Genomic DNA, 23,029 nt, shown 5'->3' with positions numbered 1-23,029 from the left:
TAACAATGATGCAGTAGTACTTGACTGTCTTCAAGGCTGGTGCAGTCGTACCTGACAGTGGCTCTCTCTCTCACATACAAGCAGTCCAGCAAATGCAGAACAAAAAGGATGTTTCATAATTGTGTTTATCTAGTTTATGCTAGCAGTAACACATAATGAAATTAGTATCTTCTTTTAAATTAACTTTTATTGTTTCGTCATGTGTGTGTTGCTTGCCAACAACCATTTTTGTTTGGGAATGAAGAAAGATGGAAGGTTCACAAAAACGGAACGTTAGTCAGTCCTGACGCCTGGATGCTCAAAAGTATTTGAATACTTCTCCTATTGCAGAAAGTAAAATTTAGAGGGAAAAAAGGGATTCATTTGTTTTAACAATTAGATGGAAGATATAGTCTCTTTATATTGTCATGTTTTACTTTGTTTTCTATAACCATGTGATTAATCCCAATTTCATATATATATATACAAAATATTATTTTGTGGAGCCCATCTAATACCACAGAACAACTGTACATTCGTCAAAAGTTAATTTGAAAGTTCACCACGAGTTATATGATGCAATTTTAGCTTTGAGATACTGTTGGTACAAATCATTTATATATTAGACATATTTGTCCTCTTATTTTTTTTATAATACCTTACTCAGCAAAAAAGCCCTATATAATGTCTTTAAGAAATTAATGCAGGAAACAAGTTCCCCATTCCACATTAGTTTTATTTCTTGAGCAACTGTTTTGTTAAGCAACGCAAAAGGACATTTTCATATGATGTCAGCTGTAACCAGTTGGGCTTTGTCTTTGAGGATCTAAAAGCTTTAGTCAAATGACTTCAACTTGACAATTCTTTGAAATCTTGGTTCACATCGCTCTTTATTACATTAATTCAGTAATTTATTATACTCACTATATTCGAGATATATTGGGTAAAGAGACAAAGATTATATATAAAGGACAACAAATACAGTTGAAATCGTGCGATAGTGTGAGACAGACAGTTCATCCCAGGCACGGTTCCAGCTTCATGAGACCTTCTGACGTCACACACGAAGTTCTGTTCTGAGCTTGAGAGGTTTCTTGGGTGCAGTGATTCCAGTTGTCACAAAATCGATCTTGTCCTGGACCATCACAGGGCAAAATATTAGAGATCAATGCAGTTCTGAAAATTTATTAATCTGTGTTTTTTTAATATGTTTCCTAATAATGCTGAAATTGTCACAAATAAAATTTTACTTATTTAATAGATGTTGACACATCGCTCTTACTTAGTCCTCTTTATACCTATGGGGTATATAAGGCAGCCACTAAAGACTTTCATTTCTGTCTGTCAGCAGCAAGTTTAGCCATGCTGTTCCAGGTCAGATTGTTGATCTTTCCCTGCGCATCGTTGTGTTGGATAACGTAATCTTAGTCAGCAATCTTAGTCTTCCAGTGCAGATGTAGGTGTCCAACGGATTTCTCTTTTCTTGTCATATGTTGTTTGTTTTTTATGCCAGTCCATGGCCAGTGTTAACAGGAAACGTGAGAGAACTGATCCTAGTTTGACACCAGTGGTAATGTTTGAAGATGTCCGTTAGCTTGATGTTGCTACAAACCTCTGGCAGTAACAGATTGTACACAGTGCTTTTATTATAATTTACTATTTTGAGGTATTCCTTAGTGATGCATAACGACTCTCGGTGTATGCTATCAAATACTTTCTCAAAGTCTATAAACGCAGTTTTAGAGTGATTTGATTACTGCATGCCCTTCCTTTTCGATGATGATGTCATCAAGAACAGGGGTGAGCCTATTCAAAATGATTCTACTGAAGATTTTGCTTGTTTATGAGAACAGGGTTATACCCCGCGTGTTGTTGCAGTCACCTTTCTTTGGCAGTTTAAAGATGATTTTTTTAAAGATGAAGTTTTTTTCCATTCAAGTCAGGGGGGGGGGGGGCAAGCTTGATGAACCTGGAGTTGTGCATGGTATACATCAGACATTCGCTGGTTGACTTACATACTAATAGGTAGTTCTTTGAAACATCGCAGTGCAATGAGTTATTTTCATGGAGGCTGATTCTTCACCAGCGGATTATATTGCTGTTTACAAAAACACCTTGATCTTAAAAAATTATTAGCCACACAATTAATAACAAACACTTACCGGCGTGTCCTCGCACGGAAGAAACCGGAAATGACGAAGCATGCGCACAGCAGCAAACTTGATTTCTAGAAGCGCCAGACGCATGCCGATACACTGACGTGGACCGTAGCCAAAGGCCAGCTCCGAGAGGATGCTAGGTAGCTTGGAGCTCTCTGCCTCGCTAAACCTGTCATGAAATGTAAGACGACGAATTATGTGTGTGTGTGCTTTTGGACACAAGTAAACGGTGCATTTATTCAAGATAATATTCAGTGCCTTCATAAATACCAGTTGCTACAATCTCTATTTTACACCTTGTCACAACCCTGATGGCGTTTTTATTTTCTTGAATGACATCGAGAACCGGGAAAGGTGGGCGGATGGTGTTTTGCATGGGTTAGGGCGTGAGTGGGAGCGGTTCACAATGGCCAGCTTTTCTTTGCTGCAACATCACTGAGTGCAACATCCACTAGAATAAATGGCAAAAATTAGGATTGAGAGAATAAGAGTGACTTTTGCTACCTAACCGTTTTCCTCAATGCTGTGCGTAAAGTCCTGATCAGACTTATTAAAAGTATAAATTATTCACGTCAGCAAGGGTTTGTCCGCCTCAATTTTTGTTTTTTAGTTGTTCTGCGTAGGTTTTTGATTCAATTATGAATTAGAAAGTGTTAAATTTTAAAAAAACGTATAGTGAATCTAAATGATTGTTAGATGTTAAGGAATGCAGTTTTCACTCATCTTTCATCTAAGAATTTATCAGGTCTGATAGCGTTAGAAGTTACCTTTCAGGCCAGAATTTCTCCGGGTCGTCGAAGTAGTCTGGGTCGTGCATGATGCTGTAGATGGGGATAGCCACTCCCATGCCGGCGGGAATGGTCACTCCTTTGATAGTTCTTGACTTCAATGCTTGTCTGGTGATACTGTTTTGAGGAGAGGAAGCAAAGTCTGACTATTAAGTGTAGAGTGTCGGGTCCGAATTTTGAGCTCGTACACTTAATCAACAAGTATACAATGTTTTGCTTATAAACATTACTCTAAGTATAATTTTTAAGAATATGATCATGTGTCTGTCCACTGTGCTTCTGTTTGTGACGTACTTGTTCACACATGTGGTTGAGAGTTGAGGAGAGGAGGGTTAATACTCATTTTACTTTCTGCTCTCTCTCAAGTTCAGAACAGAAATCCTAGGAATGCATGCCCAAAGAATTGAAAAGGAAAATGGGAATATTTTGATAGGCTTACAAAAGTTTACATATCGTTGGTATTAGAACAAAAATTGCAGTGTTTCTTTCTCGCAAAATGTGTATATATCTTTGTCTTCCTGTAAATCCAGTATCTTAAACAAAGATTTACAAATTAATATATTTTAAAAATTTCCTCACCTCCAAACAAATCAACGTAAAACTTTTATGTTTAAAATAAAAACTTTGACTACAGTGACAGTTATGGACAGTTATCAGAGAAAGCCTTTGGTTATTATAGTGACATTCGGAACCGACATGATTACAATGTAAGACAACTCACAATGACACAGGCGGAAAGACCCGGAGTGTCTCGTGGATGACGTTGTCCAGGTACTTCAGTCTGCCCACGTTGTCGTAGGTCGGGTCCTCCTGGGAACATGGGTATTGTAACGGAAATTATGAAACACAATAGTGGACACCGAGTGAAGACTGTGAGGTCAGATCATGGATAGTCCTTTTGTCGGTCTAGCTGACCGTCTGTTGTCGGTCTGCTGCGTGGTGATCAGTGTGATCCAAATGTGAAATAGTGTAAAATAAGGCGAGATATCATTCGAATGAGTTAAAATCTTTTACTGTATGGGGATAATAAATTATAGTGTGGTCGAATTATAAAAGATTACACACGGTTTTAAACTAATAGATAACCTCGTCATCTACCCAGATACCCCTAACAGCCCTGTACTAAGTTACATCGAGGCTGAGGTGACGTTAAGGACTCACATCGCCCAGCTCGTCTCTCATCTCCTCGTACACTCGCTGCTGAACGTCCTGGTTCATGGCCAGGTTGTAGGTCAGGTACTGCAGGGTGGTGGCCGTTGTCTCGTACCCGGCGATCAGGATGATAAAGCCTTGACCCGCAACCTCCTCTCTCGACATACCTGGGGTTAAAGGGCATAGATGTTTACAACATACCGTCGGAAAAATTAAAGGTTGACTGTTATTAACACGTATGACAACGAGACTATATATTATACATTTTAAAATTTTATGCCTTACATAGCTTTAAAGTGCATTGTATATATATAGAGGATGAATTATTGTAAAATCCCAACTAACAAACATCTTCCCTCCCCTTAACACACACTCAGGACATTTACATAACTTATATACTCACATACATGTATGCATATTTCCAAGCACACAGGCTCTGAACGCGTATCATCAACCAGTGGGGATCACCACGTGATTTTATAAACAAACAGACACATGAGTCCAAGGACAGGGATAGAACATACTGCCAGTACGTCTGTTTGTCAGGTTTCTGTACTCACGTTTTTCATCGACGTCCAACCCATTGTCTTTGGCATTCACTAGCAGCTGTAGGAAGTCTGTGCGCTGTTGACACGGGGAGAAAAACACGCAAAAGTATACTATAGGTCATTATGTCACACACCGCTCGCTTACCTTTCTTCTTATTCTTTGAAAATAATTTTTATAGCTGTTCCTCCGATTTCTGTATTATTTCATCTTTTGTAAGTTAAATAAGGTTTCACACATACATAATTTTGTCTTGCACCCTTAAACTCCCTCCTAGCGTCGCACCGCTGCAGACGACACATAGTTTTTATCTTCACTGACCTTTTCGTCATCTATTGCTTGTCGTCTTTCGTCGACCATCCTGTACACGGCGTGGACGAGAAAGTCAGACTCTTTGCCCGATAATACACCTTTGCCCATTGCCATTATGAGTGGACTCAGGAACGGGAACATCGCTATAAAATATAGTACTAATGTGAAGATCAGATCGTGTTTCTATTTCCGTATAATTACACTTCATGACCAACGTGCTAATAGAGACCAAGATTTCCACTTTGTGGTCGCAAATTCTAAATTGTCTCAGCCAACAAAGTTAGGCTTTAGAATAAAAAAGATATAATGCTGGGTTCGGCACAGAATTTGTTGGCCATCTTAGACAACGCAAAACGCTTAATGAAACCATTCTGTGACCTAGAGTTTACACATTAGACGAGTAGTGCTGTTTCCAGTTCTAAATGTTTAATAATAAACATTTTTACTCAACACATTTAGACCACAGTCAGGCCCCTTCAGATAATTTGAGAAAATAACACCTACAGGCCGACGAATGAACATTGTGAGTAACGCGTCTTTTCAAACTCGTAAAGATTTCTTGACGTCTTTGAATGAAAATGTGATACTTGTAGATTATTGTCTTATCCAAAATACTTATTAGGCAAAATAACTTTATATGTGCTTTTGTTTTAGTAGTTACGTGTGTTTGGTCAGGAAGATGTCTCCTGCACTTACCTGCGATTGTGAGCCATCTGTTTCCGCTTCCTGACATTTTGTAGAACATGATCTTACAACTCTGGATGAAAGGCTCGGCAGGTTGTGTCTGGGAGTTGGTCTCCAGTCCGAATGCCGTCCCCGCAACCACGTCCATGGTGAAGGCGCCAAAGACACTGAAAGAACAGATGTCAGACTGACCAACGACTTGTAACGGACGTTCTCGTACATGTTTTTCATGCGAGAAGTCAATGTATAGTCGGACAGTCTTACGGACACCCGTCTGTCTGCTTGCGACCCCAAGTTAACCAACAAAAGCACGTGCGTTCTGTAGTAACACATCCTGGGACTTCACACATCAGAAGTACTGTGTCAGTAAGCTTTATTTTGATCTAGCTTCCATGTTCTTTTCCAAACGTCTGCTTGTTTTCTAACGTCCTCGATACATACGTCAATACCGGTTGACGTCAATCTCTCTTGTGGTGTCATTCTCTCTTGTGATGTCATTCTCTTTTGTGATGTCATTTCCTATGACCTCAGCTGAACTCTGATCTAGTACTGCTACAGGACCGATTTTTCACAAAGCCTGAACGTGAAAATATTCTTCAGGTATGTCGGAACACGGCCTCTCCTGCTTAATTAAATATCATTGTGATATTAGACAGTTAATTACGTTTTCGTACGTCCTTTCTCGTTAGATTTTGTCTTAATTAACCAAACCATTTTAGCATCTACCATTTGTACAGATCGCAAGGACGCCGGATACTTTAGAATAATCTACCCGACACTTCACCGGATGATGGCTCTGTTCTTGTGTGGTTTGTGGCTGTAACAAGAAGGACTGAACAGTGAACCAAATCGTATCTTTTGGGGTAAATTGTAGTGGCTGTTTCACTGTTATCCTTAGAAAGCATGACATATTCCAGAGCAGTGTAAAAACAAACTTACTCCTTGATGTCAATCACTTCTTGGCGCCTTGTTTTGTCCTGGAGATTGTCCTTCAGAATATTAGCACATCGGTCCATGAAGTGACTCATCTGTTCTCAACAGCAGTGCCACAAAAATAATGAAAAACCAAAAAACAAACAAACAAACAACAAAAAACACGTTAATTTCTCGTCCAATAATATCTTCCATTGTTAATTGTTTTAACCCTTCCTCCCCAACCATAAACTAGAATGTTCTTAAAATCAGTTAAACAGTAGTAGTAAATGTTAAGATACCTGACTAGAGTTAGAGTATCAGAAGGTCAGGAATGTATTAAACAGCCCGACAAATTTTCTTTTTTTTCCAATTGAGTTTTCGTTATCTTAAGTGATATATGTTAAAGAAAATTATTTTTTTTCCTTTTTAGTAAACTTAAAAAGTGTGTTAAAAATTAGATTTTTTAATTTTTAACTTGAGAAGTAAACTTTAACTTATCAAATGGTACAAAATGAAATTACGAAATTTTTGGAAACACAGATGTTGTATTAGAAAAAGTTTGCAGGTCCTTTTGTCTAATAATGTAATTATCATTTACATATGTTACACACACACACACACTTACATTCTTTAACTTGCCGGCAGTGAACGTAGGTGTCATCAGCCTACGAAGACGCTTCCACGCTGAACCTCCGGTGAAAAATAGTCCCTTGGTTACTATGGCCGGGAGGATGTTAGCTAAAATCTATAAAACAAATCCCACAAAACCGAATGTAACATGACATGATGAACAATACTAGTTCTGTCTTCATATTTATAAGAAGTATTAAAAATGGATATTTAATAATTTGATTACTTCGTTGTTGTGTTCAAACCATTATTTAATTTTTATGTGACTGGATATTGTTAACTGTGCTCAAATTTGTCAGAGATGATAAAAAATAATACTTACGAATCTGTCCGCAAAATTGTTGAAGTCCTTGACCAGTATTTCTTTCAGTATGTCAAGATCACTGACGACAACCATGGGCTTGAGTACGAAGAAGGTTCTGAAATGTGAAAAGATTTCTTTAACACCTAATTATAGAGTACACTAAAATACAGCCAAGTAATTTACTAAAAGCATTTATTTTTCTCCATGTTTGTGTTTTACAGCGCCAATATATATATAATGCTGCTAAATACTAAAGTTTATAGCATATACCAGCCACAAGTAGATGTAAACGTTTCTACTTACCCATACACGTGGCCAAATTGTTTTCTCCAATCTGTTAAAGCATCAATAAAACCCTGTAAGAAAAACAATCCTCTTTAAAAGTTACTATCATGCGACGCTCTTTTTTCTTTTTAACCTCGGAAATGGGGAAACCGGGGGCTAAAAATTCAAAACGTGTATCAATTTTCTTTAATTTATATTTGTCTTCTTGCATTTTTTTGTTTTTGTTTTTTGTTTTTTTTTTGTTTTTTTGCTTTTTTTCTCTCTGTTTGTGTCTGTCTCCCCACTTACGAAATCGCAAAGGATTTTTTTTTTCATTTAAAATCTGCTAAATAATATGCGAAGGAGTTCACAAAAAATTACGAAGTCGCCTTTGGATTGTATTGTATCTACCTTTTTGTTGATGTCCCTTGCATTTCCCAAGAATGGTAGAGGTTTGGGACCAGGTATTCCCAGACTCGTAAACAAGCCGTGGTTCCATGTCGCGTACCTGAGATACCATAGTATTGAAAACAAAAAACGCGTTTAATAATTAGCCAAACCGTCATACCGTCATACAGAAAGCACTGCGCTCGTTCAATGGGGAGGAACCATCAAGGACCTGGGTACTCTTCAATGTCCAGGTGGGTTGGGCTCTTTTCCAAGTCGGTGGGTGTAGACCAAGGGTACTCGTGCTGTTCAACATCTACCTAGAGAAAGTCTTGTACTGCAGGACCATCGCACTTCTGTGTTGGTCGTGAGGCGGGGGACCGGGGCTCTCAGTAACCTCCCTTTCGCTGATGTCATGGATATCATGGGGGGGGGGGGTGGCAACAGAGAGTTATAGACCGTTACAGACAAACTCGCCTCCAGCCCAAGTGCGATGGAAATAGAGGTCACCACGGCGAAAAAGCAAGATTTTTGTAAACATCACGTGATCTGTCAAGGCATAGGTTTGACTGAACGAGTACAACTGGAGGAGCTGCAGTCCTTTAATAACGCACACAGCTGTGAGGTACGCGTGAACCCACTGGGACACAGTGCAGTGCCCTGGACTTGACCTCGAACTCAAGTTCACTTTAATCATACAGTGAAGACGAAAGATGTGAGAGGCAGTGGAGGCGCCTTTGTATGTCCTGTGTGACCCCTGTGTGACTCTCTTCACGGTTCGTGTGTTTTATGTGTGTGTGTGCACCCACAGACTCAATGCTTACGTACCTTGTGTTTGATTGTGAGAAGGAAACTCGGGCATCGAGAACTGGTGTACCGGGGCGGTGCAGGCGTCAGTGGATGTAACTACAGCATCAAGCGTCTTCTAACAACGTTGTCTAACTGTACGACGCACAAGCATTATCTCTCACAAAGGCTATTTTATAATTAAAAAAATTATCGTCGAGAGTAGGGGGGGGGGGCCGGGGGTGATTCAAATTTCACACTAACGAAAAGTCGACGAAATCCAAAATCAGGGACTGTGTGTGTAACCCAGTAAGAACTTTGACTCTTGACCTTTCCCTCCTCTCAGCACTAGCGACAAGCAACAACACTGCGCGTGGGTTACCCTGTGTGGTTGCCTTGTCTACATGGAGACTTGTACTCTACCCTTCTCTGTTCTACAATGCTTGTTTGCTCACAAGAAACTGTCTAGTGAAACACAAAGCAGCTAGTCATGATCCACTATAATTATGTCTAGTGCAGTCTAGTCGTGTCTACACTGTACATCTGCAGGACGGCAGTTCATGTCTACACACACACCAGGCACAGAGCAAGGGCGCTACATGCCTACACACCTGTTAGAGACTGCTGTAAGATGAAAACATCTGTACATGTACTTACACATAGAGTGTCAGCACTAGCATGATGAGCAACATCAGCCACACAGGAACATCGACGAGTCCCAGCACATCCATGTTGAGGAGAGAGTGTAACACGTCTACAGTCGTCAGACAGCAGGAGGAACTAATGGGGGGAGACAACTGGCGCAACCTTCGGCTCACTGGCGTCGCCTCAGGGTTTATATCCTCCCAGTCCCTCAGCCACAGCCAGTGATTCACTTCACTGTTCATTCACATTGTGCGTGCACCGACTGGCCTGCCAGTGGAGTACAGGCTAAGAAGTTCGAGTTTGTTTTGCAAGAAGGGAGCACCGCCCTTAAAGACCTACCCGATCCGTGACATGCCAGGCTCAAAAGACTCCTTTCCTATCACGTATTACTTCATCATTAAATCACAAGGTGAAGCCTGAATCTCCAGGAATTATACATTTACGGTTTCCTCACATGTTCAAAGTTCTATTTCGGCCACTACAATATATCGTTATTGTTTATTTTTGTATAACAGATACATTTTTTTTTTTTTGTGGAGTACTGTAACGTTTTTGAGAAGAGTGTTTAAATTTGTCTGCGAGCGCGTGTAAACATCTGCATGTAAACCACGCTCGACGCACTCTTCCACCTTTTTCAGCAAAAAGGTCCGGCCACCAATTAACACATTTAATGTTTAAGAAAGTAATTAGTGATGAAATGTGGATGAAACAAAATAAAAGAACACTACTCCCTCAGCGCCAACCCCCTTCTATGGTTAACAGACGGGCTGGCGAGATGACTGACTGGACCAACAGGTTATATCCAACGAATTATTTCACGAAGTTCGTGAGTCTAAAAACCACATTAAAGCCACATCACTTGTATCGACGAAGCTGATATATTCCAGTGGAATTAATAGCTACACCACAACTCGGAATACAAATGATAACCTCCCTCTGAAGAACGTTGGATATAACGTTGAAGCAATGCACACAATGTTTACTCTCTACAGAGCTCTTTACTCTCTCGTGCTCGGTCTCGACTGTCCCGAGAAACGTTAGGTCCACTAGCTTACTTGCTTCTGTCTCCTCTGTTGACCAATCAGGTCCTTCGCGACCAGGTAACTAGGACGACCTCCTAACAGTCTTTCTTGGAGACTGTGCCGACCAATCATCAGTACAATGTTACAGGGTCGGCATGGCTTCTCCCTCCATTGACTACCGTCGTCCTAGTTACGCTGTGTCGAGCTCAATTACGTCATTTCATACATGACGTAAAAGAATGAGAGCTGACGCGGCTCGCGCGACTGCTCTTCCCTGACTACAAGGAGAATTAAAAATAAATGAGAATCTAACCAGACTCGCCAGAATCGCGAATCGTTACAAGTACATAAGCTAAACGACTTCATCAATGAGGTAAGCAGCATCCAGTCACATCCCACACACCCATACAATCATTCAATTTAAAAACTAAGAAAGTTTGTTAGTGTGAAGCTGGTATATTTAATATATCTGCTGTACTTTTGTATACTTACAGTAGCTAAACAGGATCGTAAGCCATAGACGAGAGATCCATTCTCTTTAACTGCACTAACCCGTTTATGTTCTAAATCGAGTACACAAGGTATGTGAACCAAAATTACAATAAAAAACTTCAATATGCGCAGGAAAAAAGTCAGCGAAACATACAAGCATCAGGAATTTCATGAATAAGTTGATAATTATTACTGAATACTTTATAGACTAAAGCAAAGTCTGGCATAATAATGTAATAATAATGTAATAATAACAATATATGGTTTGACCACCATTATCGTTTTAGTATATCAGGGGTTATATTGTATTTGACATTTTCTCCAAAGCACACGGACGTTAAGCAGGTAAGTAAGCGTCTTTGTGAAGGTAAGATAAGCTCTTGCCATGGCGTCAACATCTCTGTTGTCTCCTTCAGTTAAACCAGGAGGGCGCTCTCACTGACTGTTGCGCAGTTCAGTCCCCACGAAGATTAGTTTATCAGGGGAGGAAAACCTTGCTGAGGTACTGAAAGTGATCATTTCCTGTAAAAAGAAAAAGGTACACGTTCTTTGCCAAAGAAGTATTATTCAAATGGAGCAAAATGACAGTAAAATACAAGGTGCTGTCCCATTTTAACTTGGGATCGGGTTGAAATGGTTTGATTAATGTTGTACTGGGGTTTTGGTACTGTACTTCATGCTCTTCTCCCTTGAGTATAGGTATTCGCTCTGTCTTTAATATTTAAAATGAGTTAATGAGTTAGTTTCCACCCCTCTACATACACACTCTTTTTTTAGCCGAAAAGATCTTCACTGAAAACATTTTATGTATTGATGAAGCTCAGCTGCTTCTGTGGTGGAAATAACATTGGAAGAATGCTGTTGCTGTTGAAACCGTTTTCTCGCTGAAATATATTACTCTTTGCCACAAACGATAATGTTAATCTTTGCGAGTAACGCCTAACCACTAGTTGGTCCTCCTAATTACAGAAAAAATAGAAATCGTTTTTAATAATGTCTATGATGATTACTTACAGGGGTCTCCGGCACCTTAATAAACTTGAACCGTCGGACAATGGTGACGGCGGCCATCTTGGCCTCGTACAGCGCCAGTCTCATGCCGATACACTGACGAGGACCCATCCCGAAGGCCAACTCGCGTATCAGGGTTGGCATGTCCTCGTTATCAAACCTAATAAACATAGAGGCAAAAAAACAAAACAAAACATCAACAACAAAATACCAAAAACCAAAAACAAAACAAAAAATCAAAAACAAAAGACCAAAAGCAAAACAAAACATCCCTAAATTAAACTTAATTTTTAACCCCCGTTTATCCCTTAATGCAAATCTCTCCCATGTCTTACGATTAATTACAGCTTCCAGTGGACATCTCAGCAACACGAAGCTTAGGTATAGGTCTTCAAGTAAGGGGCGTAGCAGTTCATTGAAGAATCTGGAAGAGGTTGACATGAAACTATACTCCATAGTGTGTTGGTTTACTGTGAGTTTACCTGCAGCAGTCTGACGTTCTACGTTTCCCATCCCTCCCTTACCTCTCCGGAAGGAACTTGCTGGGCTCAGGGAAGATCTGGTCGTCTTGCATGATGGAGCAGATGGAAACACCGACAGACGTTCCAGCCTGGATGGTGACATCTTTAATGGTTGTCGTCTCGGCTGCAATGCGAGTTACCCTGGCAAAAACAGTTGAATATTTGATTGGACTGACTCTACAAGAACATTGATTCGATTAATTAGCTCACAGCACGTACAAAATTACAGATCTTGACAATGTCTTATCACTCATAGTGTCTGTTGTAGCAGTCAGCGTGTCTGTTATGTGCGAATATATATGTACATGGTTTTTACAACAACAAGAAGGAGTCTAGCGAAAACAATACCGTCTACTCTAGAGATAAGAAGACCCTCTTTAGGACTCGAACTATCCACTTCCAAACTCCAGCTTACAATGGGGCCGGTGGAAAGCATCGCAGCGTTTCTTTAAGAGTGTTGTCCAGATATTTCAGGCTCATCACATTCTCATAGGTAGCTGTATCCTGCAAACAAAAATACCGTAAACACCGGAAATTAAACTTCTTAAGCTGTCAACAGATCTCAGCTGCTATTTCTTCAATAAAACCAACTTCCCTGTCATTTCCCATCCCTCTTCTTTCCGCGAGTAATACAAACTGCAATCTGTGATAAAGATATGACTTACACATCAGGAAGACATGCGCACTGCATGCACTTACATCGCCAATAGTTGTGATGATCTCGTCGTAGAGTTTCTCCTGCTTGTCAGGGTTGACGGCCAGTAAGTAGATCATGTACTGTAAGGTCGCCGCCGTGGTTTCGTAGCCAGCCAGAAAGATGGTAATACATTGTCCGATGATTTCATCTTTTGTCATTTCTGAGAAAACATGAATATGCAGTAAATTTACCTCGGGAGAAAGTCTTCCTATTTAACCAGGCATTAACATGGACGAAAGAATTTTTAAGAATCTTTAAGAGTTATAGAGTTTTATTATATAGAGTTTCATTAACCTGTTAAGAACTGTCGCTTAACTCTGTATTAAATAAGACTTGCTAATACTGTCTACACACGTCTGTCTTGGGGCTTGGCGGCAATGTCGGCTTCTGAAGCTTCTGAGTCCAGCAAGAGCTGAAGAAGGTCTACATGTTCCTGAAATACATTTAAAGACATGCTGAAACACACTTTTGCAGGTTACTTCCTTTTTATAGTACATCAATGGAATTGAAAAATCACCGAATAGATGGACGATCCCTTCGTGATTTTTTTTAAGGATCTTCCAAAAGAAGGACCTACCATTAAAAAGGCAACTAAGGCAAATCCTTATGCGAGGTCACAGTAGAACACCGATTTGGGATGAAAGTGTGACCTTTAATGTTGTGAACAGAGAAGATGGCCTATAAAGGGATAATAAAGACATTCTAAAGACTTAAGTTCTCTTTTTTCATTACTGCAGTATCAGAGGTCACATGACTTACTTTTTGGCCACTCTGTTTCCTTTCCTCTATGAGGTTGTTAATTACACGTATGACAATTTTGGCATCTTCCCGTGCATCAGAAATTTGGAAGAATCTCAAGGGTTGCTGAAGACATGGAAAAAGTGCTGAAACGAGATAATTATTTCGTTTTCATTTTGTATACGAATAAGGAAATATTTTTACCACCTTTTATTGTATGTGGGTCTAGCAGAAGGTATTACAATATTTGCTTGATTTTTTAAAATAAATTTTCTTGCATTGCGCAATTTTCGGCCTAGAAAAAAATGAGAATAATTTGTAATTTGGCTATGATATCAAAAGCTTGTGTCTTATATCTGGGTCATCTGAAGCGAACGACATTTTTTCTGTTTGGCTCACTGGGAACCTTTTGTTCCCTTCTGCGTCGTTTACTTACTAATAATTAAAGCAAGTAAGGTCATGCTGGTTGATTTTCTCATGAGATTGATGGCTGCCTGCATAAAAACATCATTCTCGTTTGTCTGGAAGTCGGTCTCCAGACTGAACGCTGTTCCAGCGATGACGTCTGTGGTGTATGCTCCAAATACTCTGGGCAACAGAATTATAAAATCCGTTAAACTCGAAAATTTTTCTGATTACGACAGATGTCAACCCACTGAGCACTAATAGATTATTTCACTTCTTGCGTTTTGAAATTTGCTTCTTATTTCATTAAAAAAAATTTTTTAGTCAGGACTCTATGCTGGTTTGTCTGCGTTTTCCTGTCTGTCGAAGACACGTGCTCGAACAGGTGTTGACAGACCTCTTGACGTCCACAAGTTGTCGCTTTTCTGTGTGTCTCTGTAAGGCCTGAGATAGGCTGTCACAGCAACGGTTGACAGAAGGATTCATCTGTAAATGAGATCACAAAATATTTCTTACAAAACACAGTTCCTGCAAACTAAAAAGTGACTCGCCAATTATTAAATGTCTACGCCATATATCGCATGCGTCCTTCATCTGAAACATTCATTTATACAACATTAGAGCAATATAGAAAACAGGTATTTTTTCCAAACAGTCTGTTGTTTACGCACTTCAGTCACGTGGTTGAGCACACAAGACATCTAAGTTACTCGCTAAGTTGCTGACAAGTTGCTGACCAGCTTCAGCTTGCCAGTGCTGAACGTCGGCGTCATAGTGTGACGTAGCCGCCGCCATGTGTCGCCCTTAGCCCCAGCCACAGACAGGTTGGCCGGGTAGAGAGTTGGACGTGCGATGACGTTGCCCTGTCAGCAGACGTTCACAGGACATGAATGTGTAAGAATGAATTAGAAACCCTCGTTAAGATCGTCAGCAAGAAAGACGGATTTCATTCTCCCCTTGCAGCACATGATGGACGAATTGAATTTTAAAGTAACGATACTATTATATAAATAAAAATCGTGTGTGTCTGTGTGTTTGTATGTGTGTAGTGTAGTGCGTGTGTATTACAGGTTTATAAGGAGACTGCGCTGTTTTTTAAATGTGGACAGTGATAGCATACTTACTGTTTATTCAAATAATACGTACGCGATCTGTGAAGTTGGAAAAATCTTTCACAAAGACTTCCTTCACGATATCCAAGTCAGTGGTCAGAAGCACTGGCGCCCTCATGAAGAAGCATCTAAATATAGTAGCATGGAGTAGGATCGAGATTAAAAAAAATTATGCTAATTGGAAAAATATGTCTGTATTCGTGTCTGTACCTACTTTGCTTGCTCCATCTTAGTTACAACTGTTTCTAGTTGATGACAGCTGGTCACTACAATAATCACATCACCAAGTCTTGTATTGTTTAAACTTACACTGAATACAAAATCTTCCACATGCCACGTTTACTAACATCCTTCTCATCATCAGGTGTCATTGCCATTGTCACCCACACGCTCACGTTTATCAACACTCATCAACATACCCGAAAGTTTTTCCATACTGTCTACTCCAGTCGACCAGAGTGTTGAAGATGTTCTGTAAAGGTATACACAGCAGAATCATATTCATGACCCTCGACCACAGGTAAAAATACTTTGAAATATCATACTTTTAGAAATCTATGTTTACTCTTGCTTTACACGCAGTGTTAAGTACAGTTGAGGGGAGAGGGTGGTGTCACGTGACCGTGGCTTCTCAAGATTCACGGCAGTAGTGAGCTTGTTGAAATTTCTTTGAGTCAGTAAACTGCGGGGAATGTGTGACTTGTATCTTTTAGATAGCAAACTGTTGTGACTTAGTCTGCTAGCTGGTACCTAAAAGTAAACTTGTGAGAGCATCACTACCTACTTAGTTCTCTTCTCTCTCCGCTGTTTCATCGACAATGATTACAGGTAATACCGTCAGAATAAGTGTCTGAGGATGTTACACGATGGACTTTTTGTCTCACCTTCTTCCGAATCTCAATCAGGTTTCCGAGGAACGGGACCGGGGTTGGTCCTGGTATGTCACACCTGGTAAATGTTGAAAACGTCCACGTGCCATACCTGCCGGTAAGATGTAGACAAATGTGAAACAAATGATAACAAATGATAACAAATGATAACAAATGATAATAAATATTCGCTTGTCTAGCGCCTTATTATCCTCATCCAAAGAATGTAGGATCAGTAAAATTCTGAGTGATGCTGGAGTACCATACCTCATAATTTATACTGTACGATAAAGATCACAACTTCTTTAGGACTTCTTTACGGCTTGGGAGGACTTCCATTGCTGTGGTCTCACAGATCAAACACCTACCATTAGCCGTTACATAAGTGTGAGCAAGAATTTTATCGCAAAACTGCTTCTGGGTGTTTGGAGTTAGACTGCAGTATCGACATTCCACAAGATATAGCAGCTAGAGTTTCCAGGACGGGGGAGATCAGGGTTAATAACCATTATGGGTACATAGGCTAAGGCAGACCTGGGCAAACGCCGGCCCGCGGGCCGGATCCGGCCCGCCTCCTGTCTCTGACCGGCCCGCCCGCTGACCCGCCCGCCAATAAATATACTACATATACAGTATTGGGTATAACTGAGTTAACTATATTAGTCCGGCCCTCTAGAACCATCCCAGTTTCTCATCCGGCCCCTTGGGAAAATTAATTGCCCACCCCTGGGCTAAGGGTTGTATATGTACCCATAGTGCACCTAGAGCGTACTCAAGCGTGACCTTCGGGATCCTGCTGGCGAAGGCAGCTGCGCGCTGAGAAAGTACACTATTAACACTGTCAGGGTGAAAAACCAGGACACTTCCCACACATGGGCAGGTCTTTAAAAAGCTAGTACTGCTGCTGCTGCTAACACAAGAAAAACAAGAACATACCTGCTAGAATTAAGTTAATAAATGTAATTCTTTTGATATCACGTGTGTATACTTACATGTACACGAGCAGGACAACCAGCAAGAATAAAGAGGCAGGCAGAAGCCAGTCCATGGCACAGCTGATCTCCATTTGACAGTCACTCAGAGCAGTTTACATGAGTTTGAGAGAAGATGTAAACTCTCTAGTGCTCTGTGAGGATGATAAAACACTCGTTGTGCTGCAGTGGAATATGTGATTAGCTTCAGTCAGGGTTAGTCTAACTGCCTCTGTACCTCGTCCTGCGGCTCGCTGGCGTCTGACATTCCGCGCGTGGCGTCTGACCCACACCTCAGTGAAATACAGGAACGAGGCAAGGCTCGACAGACCGCCTACTCTTATTTTTGAATGACCGCTGTTACTCCACAAAATGGATTTCCTTTTACAATAGCTTCACAATGGCCAATGCAGAGATAAAAAATATAAACTATTTTTAATCGAATCACATGCGCTGCAATCGTTTCTTATCCGATTAGACCGCCTTTGAAATGAAAGCATCTGGCTTCGAAGCTAAGTATAAACCTTTTATTATTGTTTGTCGCCGAAGTCTTCCTACCTGAGTGAAGTGAGTGGTATCGCCCTTGCGAGGAAGGTAGGAGTACACGCCGTGCGGAATGCTAGCGGCAGTCTTCTCCAATTACTACCCGTACAAAAGGCGGTGTGGACATCACAGGCACCGCCGAGTATCATGGCCATAACACGTCTCCCTCACCCGACCATTGTACTTGCTGTAGGGTCTGAGTGCTGAGGCGAACGACTTCTATCTGAACACACTGTCAGGTTAGGACTGAGTGTATTCTCCACAAACAAGCAAAACTCGAATATATGAAGGAGAGAAGAATGAACAGCGCAACAGATACAAACATAAAAACAACAGAATTTTCAAACTTTAATTTTATTGCTTTTTTATCTGTCTTTTTTATCTCTTATCTTTCTTTCCTCATAAGCGGGGATATCAATATACGGCTTGCCAAGTTTTGAGTGCGACGTGCATGTACACTAGTGTTCACACTGTAGTATTATTATTTTATTTTCCGGTTGCTATGTACGCATTGTTTCTTACACTCTGCATCTGGAAAATGACAGTCGTGTCCTGAATGTCCACATTGCTTCCAGGCACCCTGCAGGAGGTCGCGACGTCGAGTTCATCGGGAAGGGACAGGCGGCTTGTTCTCAAAATCAAGCAATTCGGAATAGCATATATACGAGATACTGGAAAATGCTAGACTTTGTAGGACTCTGGAGGGACAGGAGATACCTGGATAGAAAAATCGCTTTGGCAGAAGGTGAATGGGTGCTGTGCCACAGGCGTGAAGTGATGCCCACTTGCGTCGTTCAAAAAGTACGGACACTGTACCCAAACCCAGATGCAGTGCCGTATGTCGGTCACCAATGGGAATAATAAAAAAAAACTAAACAAGACGAATAAAACCTAAGTTTAAAAATTCCATTGCGTTTTTGTTTGTGTTATTTGGGTTGTTTGCCTTTGTCTCCTTTCCTGTCCTCTCTCTCTCACAAGGGAGAACACACAAACAAGTCCACGGGTGCTAAACTGGTCCTAACCCTTTTGATTGTAGAAGTCTTCTCCGAGTCCAGTTCTCGGTTTTATGGACTCAGGAAGACGCAAGCACCGATGACCTCCACCCGGCACAATGGTCGGGTTAGATAAGAAGAGAAAAGTTGTTAGGGGCACTATGTTGCTGTCGTGAATTGTTGGCCATTTGTAAAAGTTCGAACATTGCACTCAAACCGAGGTGTACTTTAGGTCAGTCATCAGGAGGAATGAACTGAAAGTATTAAATATTATTATCCCCTCTTATGAGTAAAGAAAGATGTAAGGAAAGACAGTATATTCAGATAGAAGCCGTTTCGCCTCACTTTGTCTGGTAGGACAACCCTAACCCTGACAGTATGTTCGTTTCATAAAGCAATTCATTATACAGTTTGTTAGTATATTACTGTATTATAGTGGTTAGCACATTTAAGACAACCTGTGCACGGATACAGTCGAAATCGTTTTCATTGACAAATATTAGCTCAATAGTGTGAGGCTCAAAGTTCATCCCAGGCACGGTTCCAGTTCCACGAGAGAGGTATCCTGACGTCACACACGGAGTTCGGTTCTCAGCTTGATAGGTTTCGTGGGTGCAGTGAGTCCAGCTGTCACAAACTCGATCTTGTCCTGGACCATCACGGGACAAAGGATCAATGCAGTTTATTTCATTATTTCATAAAGATTGATGCGTCTATCAGTTCACCACACTGCTGTACAATAACAATTTGGTATTTACAGTAATTAGCCACACAATAACATACACTTACCGGTGTGTCTTCACACGGAAGAAACCGGAAGTGACGCAGGATGCGCACGGCAGCGAACTTGATTTCCAGAAGCGCCAGACGCATGCCGATACACTGACGTGGACCGTAGCCAAAGGCCAGCTCCGAGAGGATGCTGGGTAGCTTGGAGCTTTCCGCCTCGCTAAACCTGAATAAATAATGAAAAACAACAAATACTCATTTTTTGCATCCTTTAACGGTGTGTTCAAGATAATGATTGTGCTTTCCTAAATTGTTTTCTACAATGTCTATTTACTCCTTAAATGGTAAACTTTATAACTCACCTTCAGTAATTTATTCAGGTGTATCTCTGTGTACATCTGAGATTGTGTAAAGTTACCTTTCAGGCCAGAATTTCTCCGGGTCGTCGAAGTAGTCTGGGTCGTGCATGATGCTGTAGATGGGGATATACACACCGACACCAGCAGGAATGGTCAACCCTTTGATGGTTCTTGAATGCAAAACTCGTCTGTGGATCCTGTTTTAGGAAGACGAAGTTGAGTCTAAGAACTCAAGTCGAATGTCGCATCTAAATATTTACATCTAGTATATCTCCCTCTCCAAACACATACATTTATTTTTTAAATAAACACTTCGACTACAGTGATACTAATGAGTAACGGATGGTTATTACAGTGACAGTCGGAGCCGACAACATTACAATGCAAGACAACTCACAATGACACAGGTGGGAAGAGCCGGAGTGTCTCGTGGATGACGTTGTCCAGGTACTTCAGTCTGCCCACGTTGTCGTAGGTGGGGTCCTCCTGGGTACATGGGTATTGTAATGGAGATTATGAGACACTAGATAGACACTGAGTGAAGACTGTGAGTCAATAATAAATAGTCCTTTGTCGGTTTATTTATTAACTAATCGACAGAATAATCGTCATCTACCAGATACCCCTAACAGCCCTGTACTAAGTGTTCTTGAGGCTGACGTGACGTTAAGGACTCACATCGCCCAGCTCGTCTCTCATCTCCTCGTATACTCGCTGCTGAACGTCCTGGTTCATGGCCAGGTTGTAGGTCAGGTACTGCAGGGTGGTGGCCGTTGTCTCGTAGCCGGCGATCAGGATGATAACACCTTGAGCAGCAACCTCCTCCCTCGTCATACCTGGGTAAAGGCATGGATGCTTACAATATGTCGTTGGAAAAATTGTGGTTTGTTATTAACACGTATGACAACAGGTAACTGCATGGAAACGAGATAAAAGTTCATGTACTCACGTTTCTGACCTACGTCCAACCCAGTGTCCTCGGCATTGACTAGCAGCTGTAGGAAGTCTGTGCGCTGTTGACACGGACACACACACCACACGCATACCACACACACGCACACACACACACACACACACACACACACACACACACACACACACACACACACACACACACACACACACACACACACACACACACTGTAAACCAGTGTATGCATGCTTTTATCCATATTCTTTGAAAGCCATTTTTAAAAGCTTTTCATCCTGTCCCTATAGTTGTTCGCACCTCTGTAAATTAATTCATTTTTAGAGATTAACCAAATGTTCTACACACTCATACATTTTTTATAGCGGCGTACGCTGCCACAAGAGGTTTTAAACATCATCTACACAGTTTGAGGTCACTGACCTTTTCATCGCCTATCACTTGTCGTCTTTCGTCGACCATCCTGTACACGGAATGGACAAGAAAGTCAGACTCTTTGCCCGTGGAAATGCCTTTGCCCAGTAGCCTTATGAGTGGAGTCAGGAATGGAAACATCGCTGTAAAATATCATTCTCCAAACTAAGGCGAGAATATTTCTTCTTATTGATACAGTTTCTGACTAATGTGTTCATGGAGAGACCAACAAAGAAACAAAGATCTTTAAATGAAAATGTGATACTTGTATATATTACTCTGCTTCATTAAAAACTAAGAAAAAAAAAGCAACAAATCGTCTGTCTACAAGGTCCACTTTCTCCTTTCTGTTCTCCGTCTTTCTTTGCAACCCCCACACTTTTAGCTTCTTGACACATGCTGAAGATCTTTTCAAGCATGTTTTTGTCAAATAAGTTCAATTTATACAAGATATTTCTTTCACTTGCCTACGATTGTGAGCAGTCTTCTGCTGTTTCCTGTCATTCTACGGAACATGTACTGACAGCTTTGGACGAAGGGCTCGGCCGGTTGTGTCTGGGAGTTGGGTCTCCAGTCCGAATGCCGCCGTCCCCGCAACCACGTCCATGGTGAAGGCGCCAAAGACACTGAAAGAACAGATGTCAGACTGGACCAACGACTTGTGACGACGTTTCCCTATAAGTTGAATATAAGTTTTCCTAATTGGAAAATATTCTTCAGTATATTCTTCCCAGGGATGTTGAACATGGTAACTTTTGCTCAGTGAAATAGCGGTGGGACATTTAAACAATTCACTTCGGTATTTAGAGCCTTTTACATCTATTTTTTACAAACATGCTTGTGTTCTTTTTTTTAACATCATTGCTTGTTATGTTTTCTCATTCCCCGATATGCTCGGTATCTTTCTTTATACAGCCCAGGAGCTAAATAATTTAGAACGTCTACTCAAAACTTCTGAACGATGACTGTGTGTGTGTGTTGTGAATGTGCATTCAATCTACAAGATACAGTCTCCGTCACTGTTATCATAGAAACATTAGTTGGCCAGTGCAGTACCCAAATAACTACTCCTTGATGTCAATGATTCTTGGCGCCTCGTATTTCTTGGATATTGTCTTCAGAAATGTTAGCACGATCGGTCTATTAGGTGCTCTCTGTTTTTTGAAGAGAGATATACATAATATAAAGACACACGTTTGGGCTTGACATGAGTCGAACAAATTAGCAAGACGGACAAATAAAATTGATGTTGGGCCGACAAAGCTTCTACTTGAAAGTCAATTACCATATAAAAGTTAGCAAGGTATTCGCGAATTGTCGGAGAGTTTTGAAAATATAAGTTCTTTATTTTGTCTAATAACGTATATTTAATATATACTTACACTTACATTCTTCAACTTGTCGGCAGTGAACGTGGTGTTCCATCAGCTACGAAGAGCTCCACGTGACATCCGGTGAAAATAGTCCTTGTCTGCATAGGTGGGCGGATTTAGCATAAACTAGAAACCCACAATGTGCAGTACATGACGATAATACCAGTCTGTCTAAATAAGAAGAAATACTTATACATATTGTTGTGTTTATATCATCATTAATTTCTGTCTTTTCACACAACAACACGTTGTTAACTCATTTATACACAATCATATGAAGCAAACTTCAGCGATGAGCCAAA

At 40.8% G+C, this 23,029-nt stretch overlaps 3 protein-coding genes and 1 long non-coding RNA gene across 6 annotated transcripts in view; 1 reads left to right on the top strand and 3 right to left on the bottom strand.

Moving 5' to 3' along the window:
- Positions 1-93: 93 nt before the first annotated feature.
- On the bottom strand, positions 94-9,957 carry LOC112569750 (cytochrome P450 3A5-like). The gene is made up of 14 exons (XM_025247625.1): positions 9,564-9,957; positions 8,145-8,241; positions 7,773-7,825; positions 7,488-7,584; positions 7,161-7,280; positions 6,560-6,648; positions 5,633-5,787; positions 4,946-5,079; positions 4,639-4,702; positions 4,088-4,245; positions 3,648-3,736; positions 2,906-3,043; positions 2,142-2,307; positions 94-1,114 (listed from the first exon to the last, which is right to left on the bottom strand). The coding sequence occupies exons 1-14, from the start codon at positions 9,791-9,793 to the stop codon at positions 1,037-1,039; spliced, it is 1,668 nt and encodes a 555-aa protein (XP_025103410.1). The 5' UTR covers positions 9,794-9,957; the 3' UTR covers positions 94-1,036.
- On the top strand, positions 5,813-7,762 carry LOC112569762. Its single transcript, XR_003100529.1, has 3 exons — positions 5,813-6,220; positions 6,358-6,471; positions 7,536-7,762. It is a non-coding gene; the product is annotated as an uncharacterized LOC112569762 (long non-coding RNA).
- Positions 9,958-10,547: 590 nt separating the features above from the next.
- Positions 10,548-23,029, bottom strand: part of LOC112569751 (cytochrome P450 3A21-like) — a 22,272-nt gene continuing 9,790 nt past the window's right edge. Inside the window, exons 2-15 of one of the 3 annotated variants that reach the window (XM_025247629.1) lie at positions 17,411-17,627; positions 16,434-16,530; positions 15,969-16,021; positions 15,584-15,677; positions 15,175-15,300; positions 14,835-14,923; positions 14,469-14,620; positions 14,054-14,178; positions 13,649-13,727; positions 13,297-13,454; positions 13,013-13,101; positions 12,601-12,738; positions 12,080-12,236; positions 10,548-11,587 (exon numbers count right to left, since the gene is read on the bottom strand). In XM_025247629.1, coding sequence (XP_025103414.1) covers positions 11,501-11,587; positions 12,080-12,236; positions 12,601-12,738; positions 13,013-13,101; positions 13,297-13,454; positions 13,649-13,727; positions 14,054-14,178; positions 14,469-14,620; positions 14,835-14,923; positions 15,175-15,300; positions 15,584-15,677; positions 15,969-16,021; positions 16,434-16,530; positions 17,411-17,484 — 1,518 coding nt within the window. In that variant the 5' untranslated portion in view covers positions 17,485-17,627 and the 3' untranslated portion in view covers positions 10,548-11,500. Of the gene's footprint in view, positions 11,588-12,079; positions 12,237-12,600; positions 12,739-13,012; positions 13,102-13,296; positions 13,455-13,648; positions 13,728-14,053; positions 14,179-14,468; positions 14,621-14,834; positions 14,924-15,174; positions 15,301-15,583; positions 15,678-15,968; positions 16,022-16,433; positions 16,531-17,410; positions 17,910-23,029 lie in introns of those variants that run through there. The other 2 variants (XM_025247628.1, XM_025247627.1) reach the window with 2 other exon arrangements.
- LOC112569759 (cytochrome P450 3A5-like) overlaps positions 19,335-23,029 on the bottom strand; it is a 73,587-nt gene continuing 69,892 nt past the window's right edge. The window contains exons 6-11 of the mRNA XM_025247655.1: positions 20,962-21,025; positions 20,691-20,848; positions 20,410-20,498; positions 20,072-20,209; positions 19,714-19,879; positions 19,335-19,573 (exon numbers count right to left, since the gene is read on the bottom strand). Coding sequence (XP_025103440.1) covers positions 19,496-19,573; positions 19,714-19,879; positions 20,072-20,209; positions 20,410-20,498; positions 20,691-20,848; positions 20,962-21,025 — 693 coding nt within the window. The 3' untranslated portion in view covers positions 19,335-19,495. The remainder of the gene's footprint in view (positions 19,574-19,713; positions 19,880-20,071; positions 20,210-20,409; positions 20,499-20,690; positions 20,849-20,961; positions 21,026-23,029) is intronic.

Source organism: Pomacea canaliculata, linkage group LG8 (assembly GCF_003073045.1).
Source record: "Pomacea canaliculata isolate SZHN2017 linkage group LG8, ASM307304v1, whole genome shotgun sequence".
Lineage (NCBI taxonomy): Eukaryota > Metazoa > Mollusca > Gastropoda > Architaenioglossa > Ampullariidae > Pomacea > Pomacea canaliculata.
This window is presented reverse-complemented; position numbering and strand designations above follow the sequence as displayed.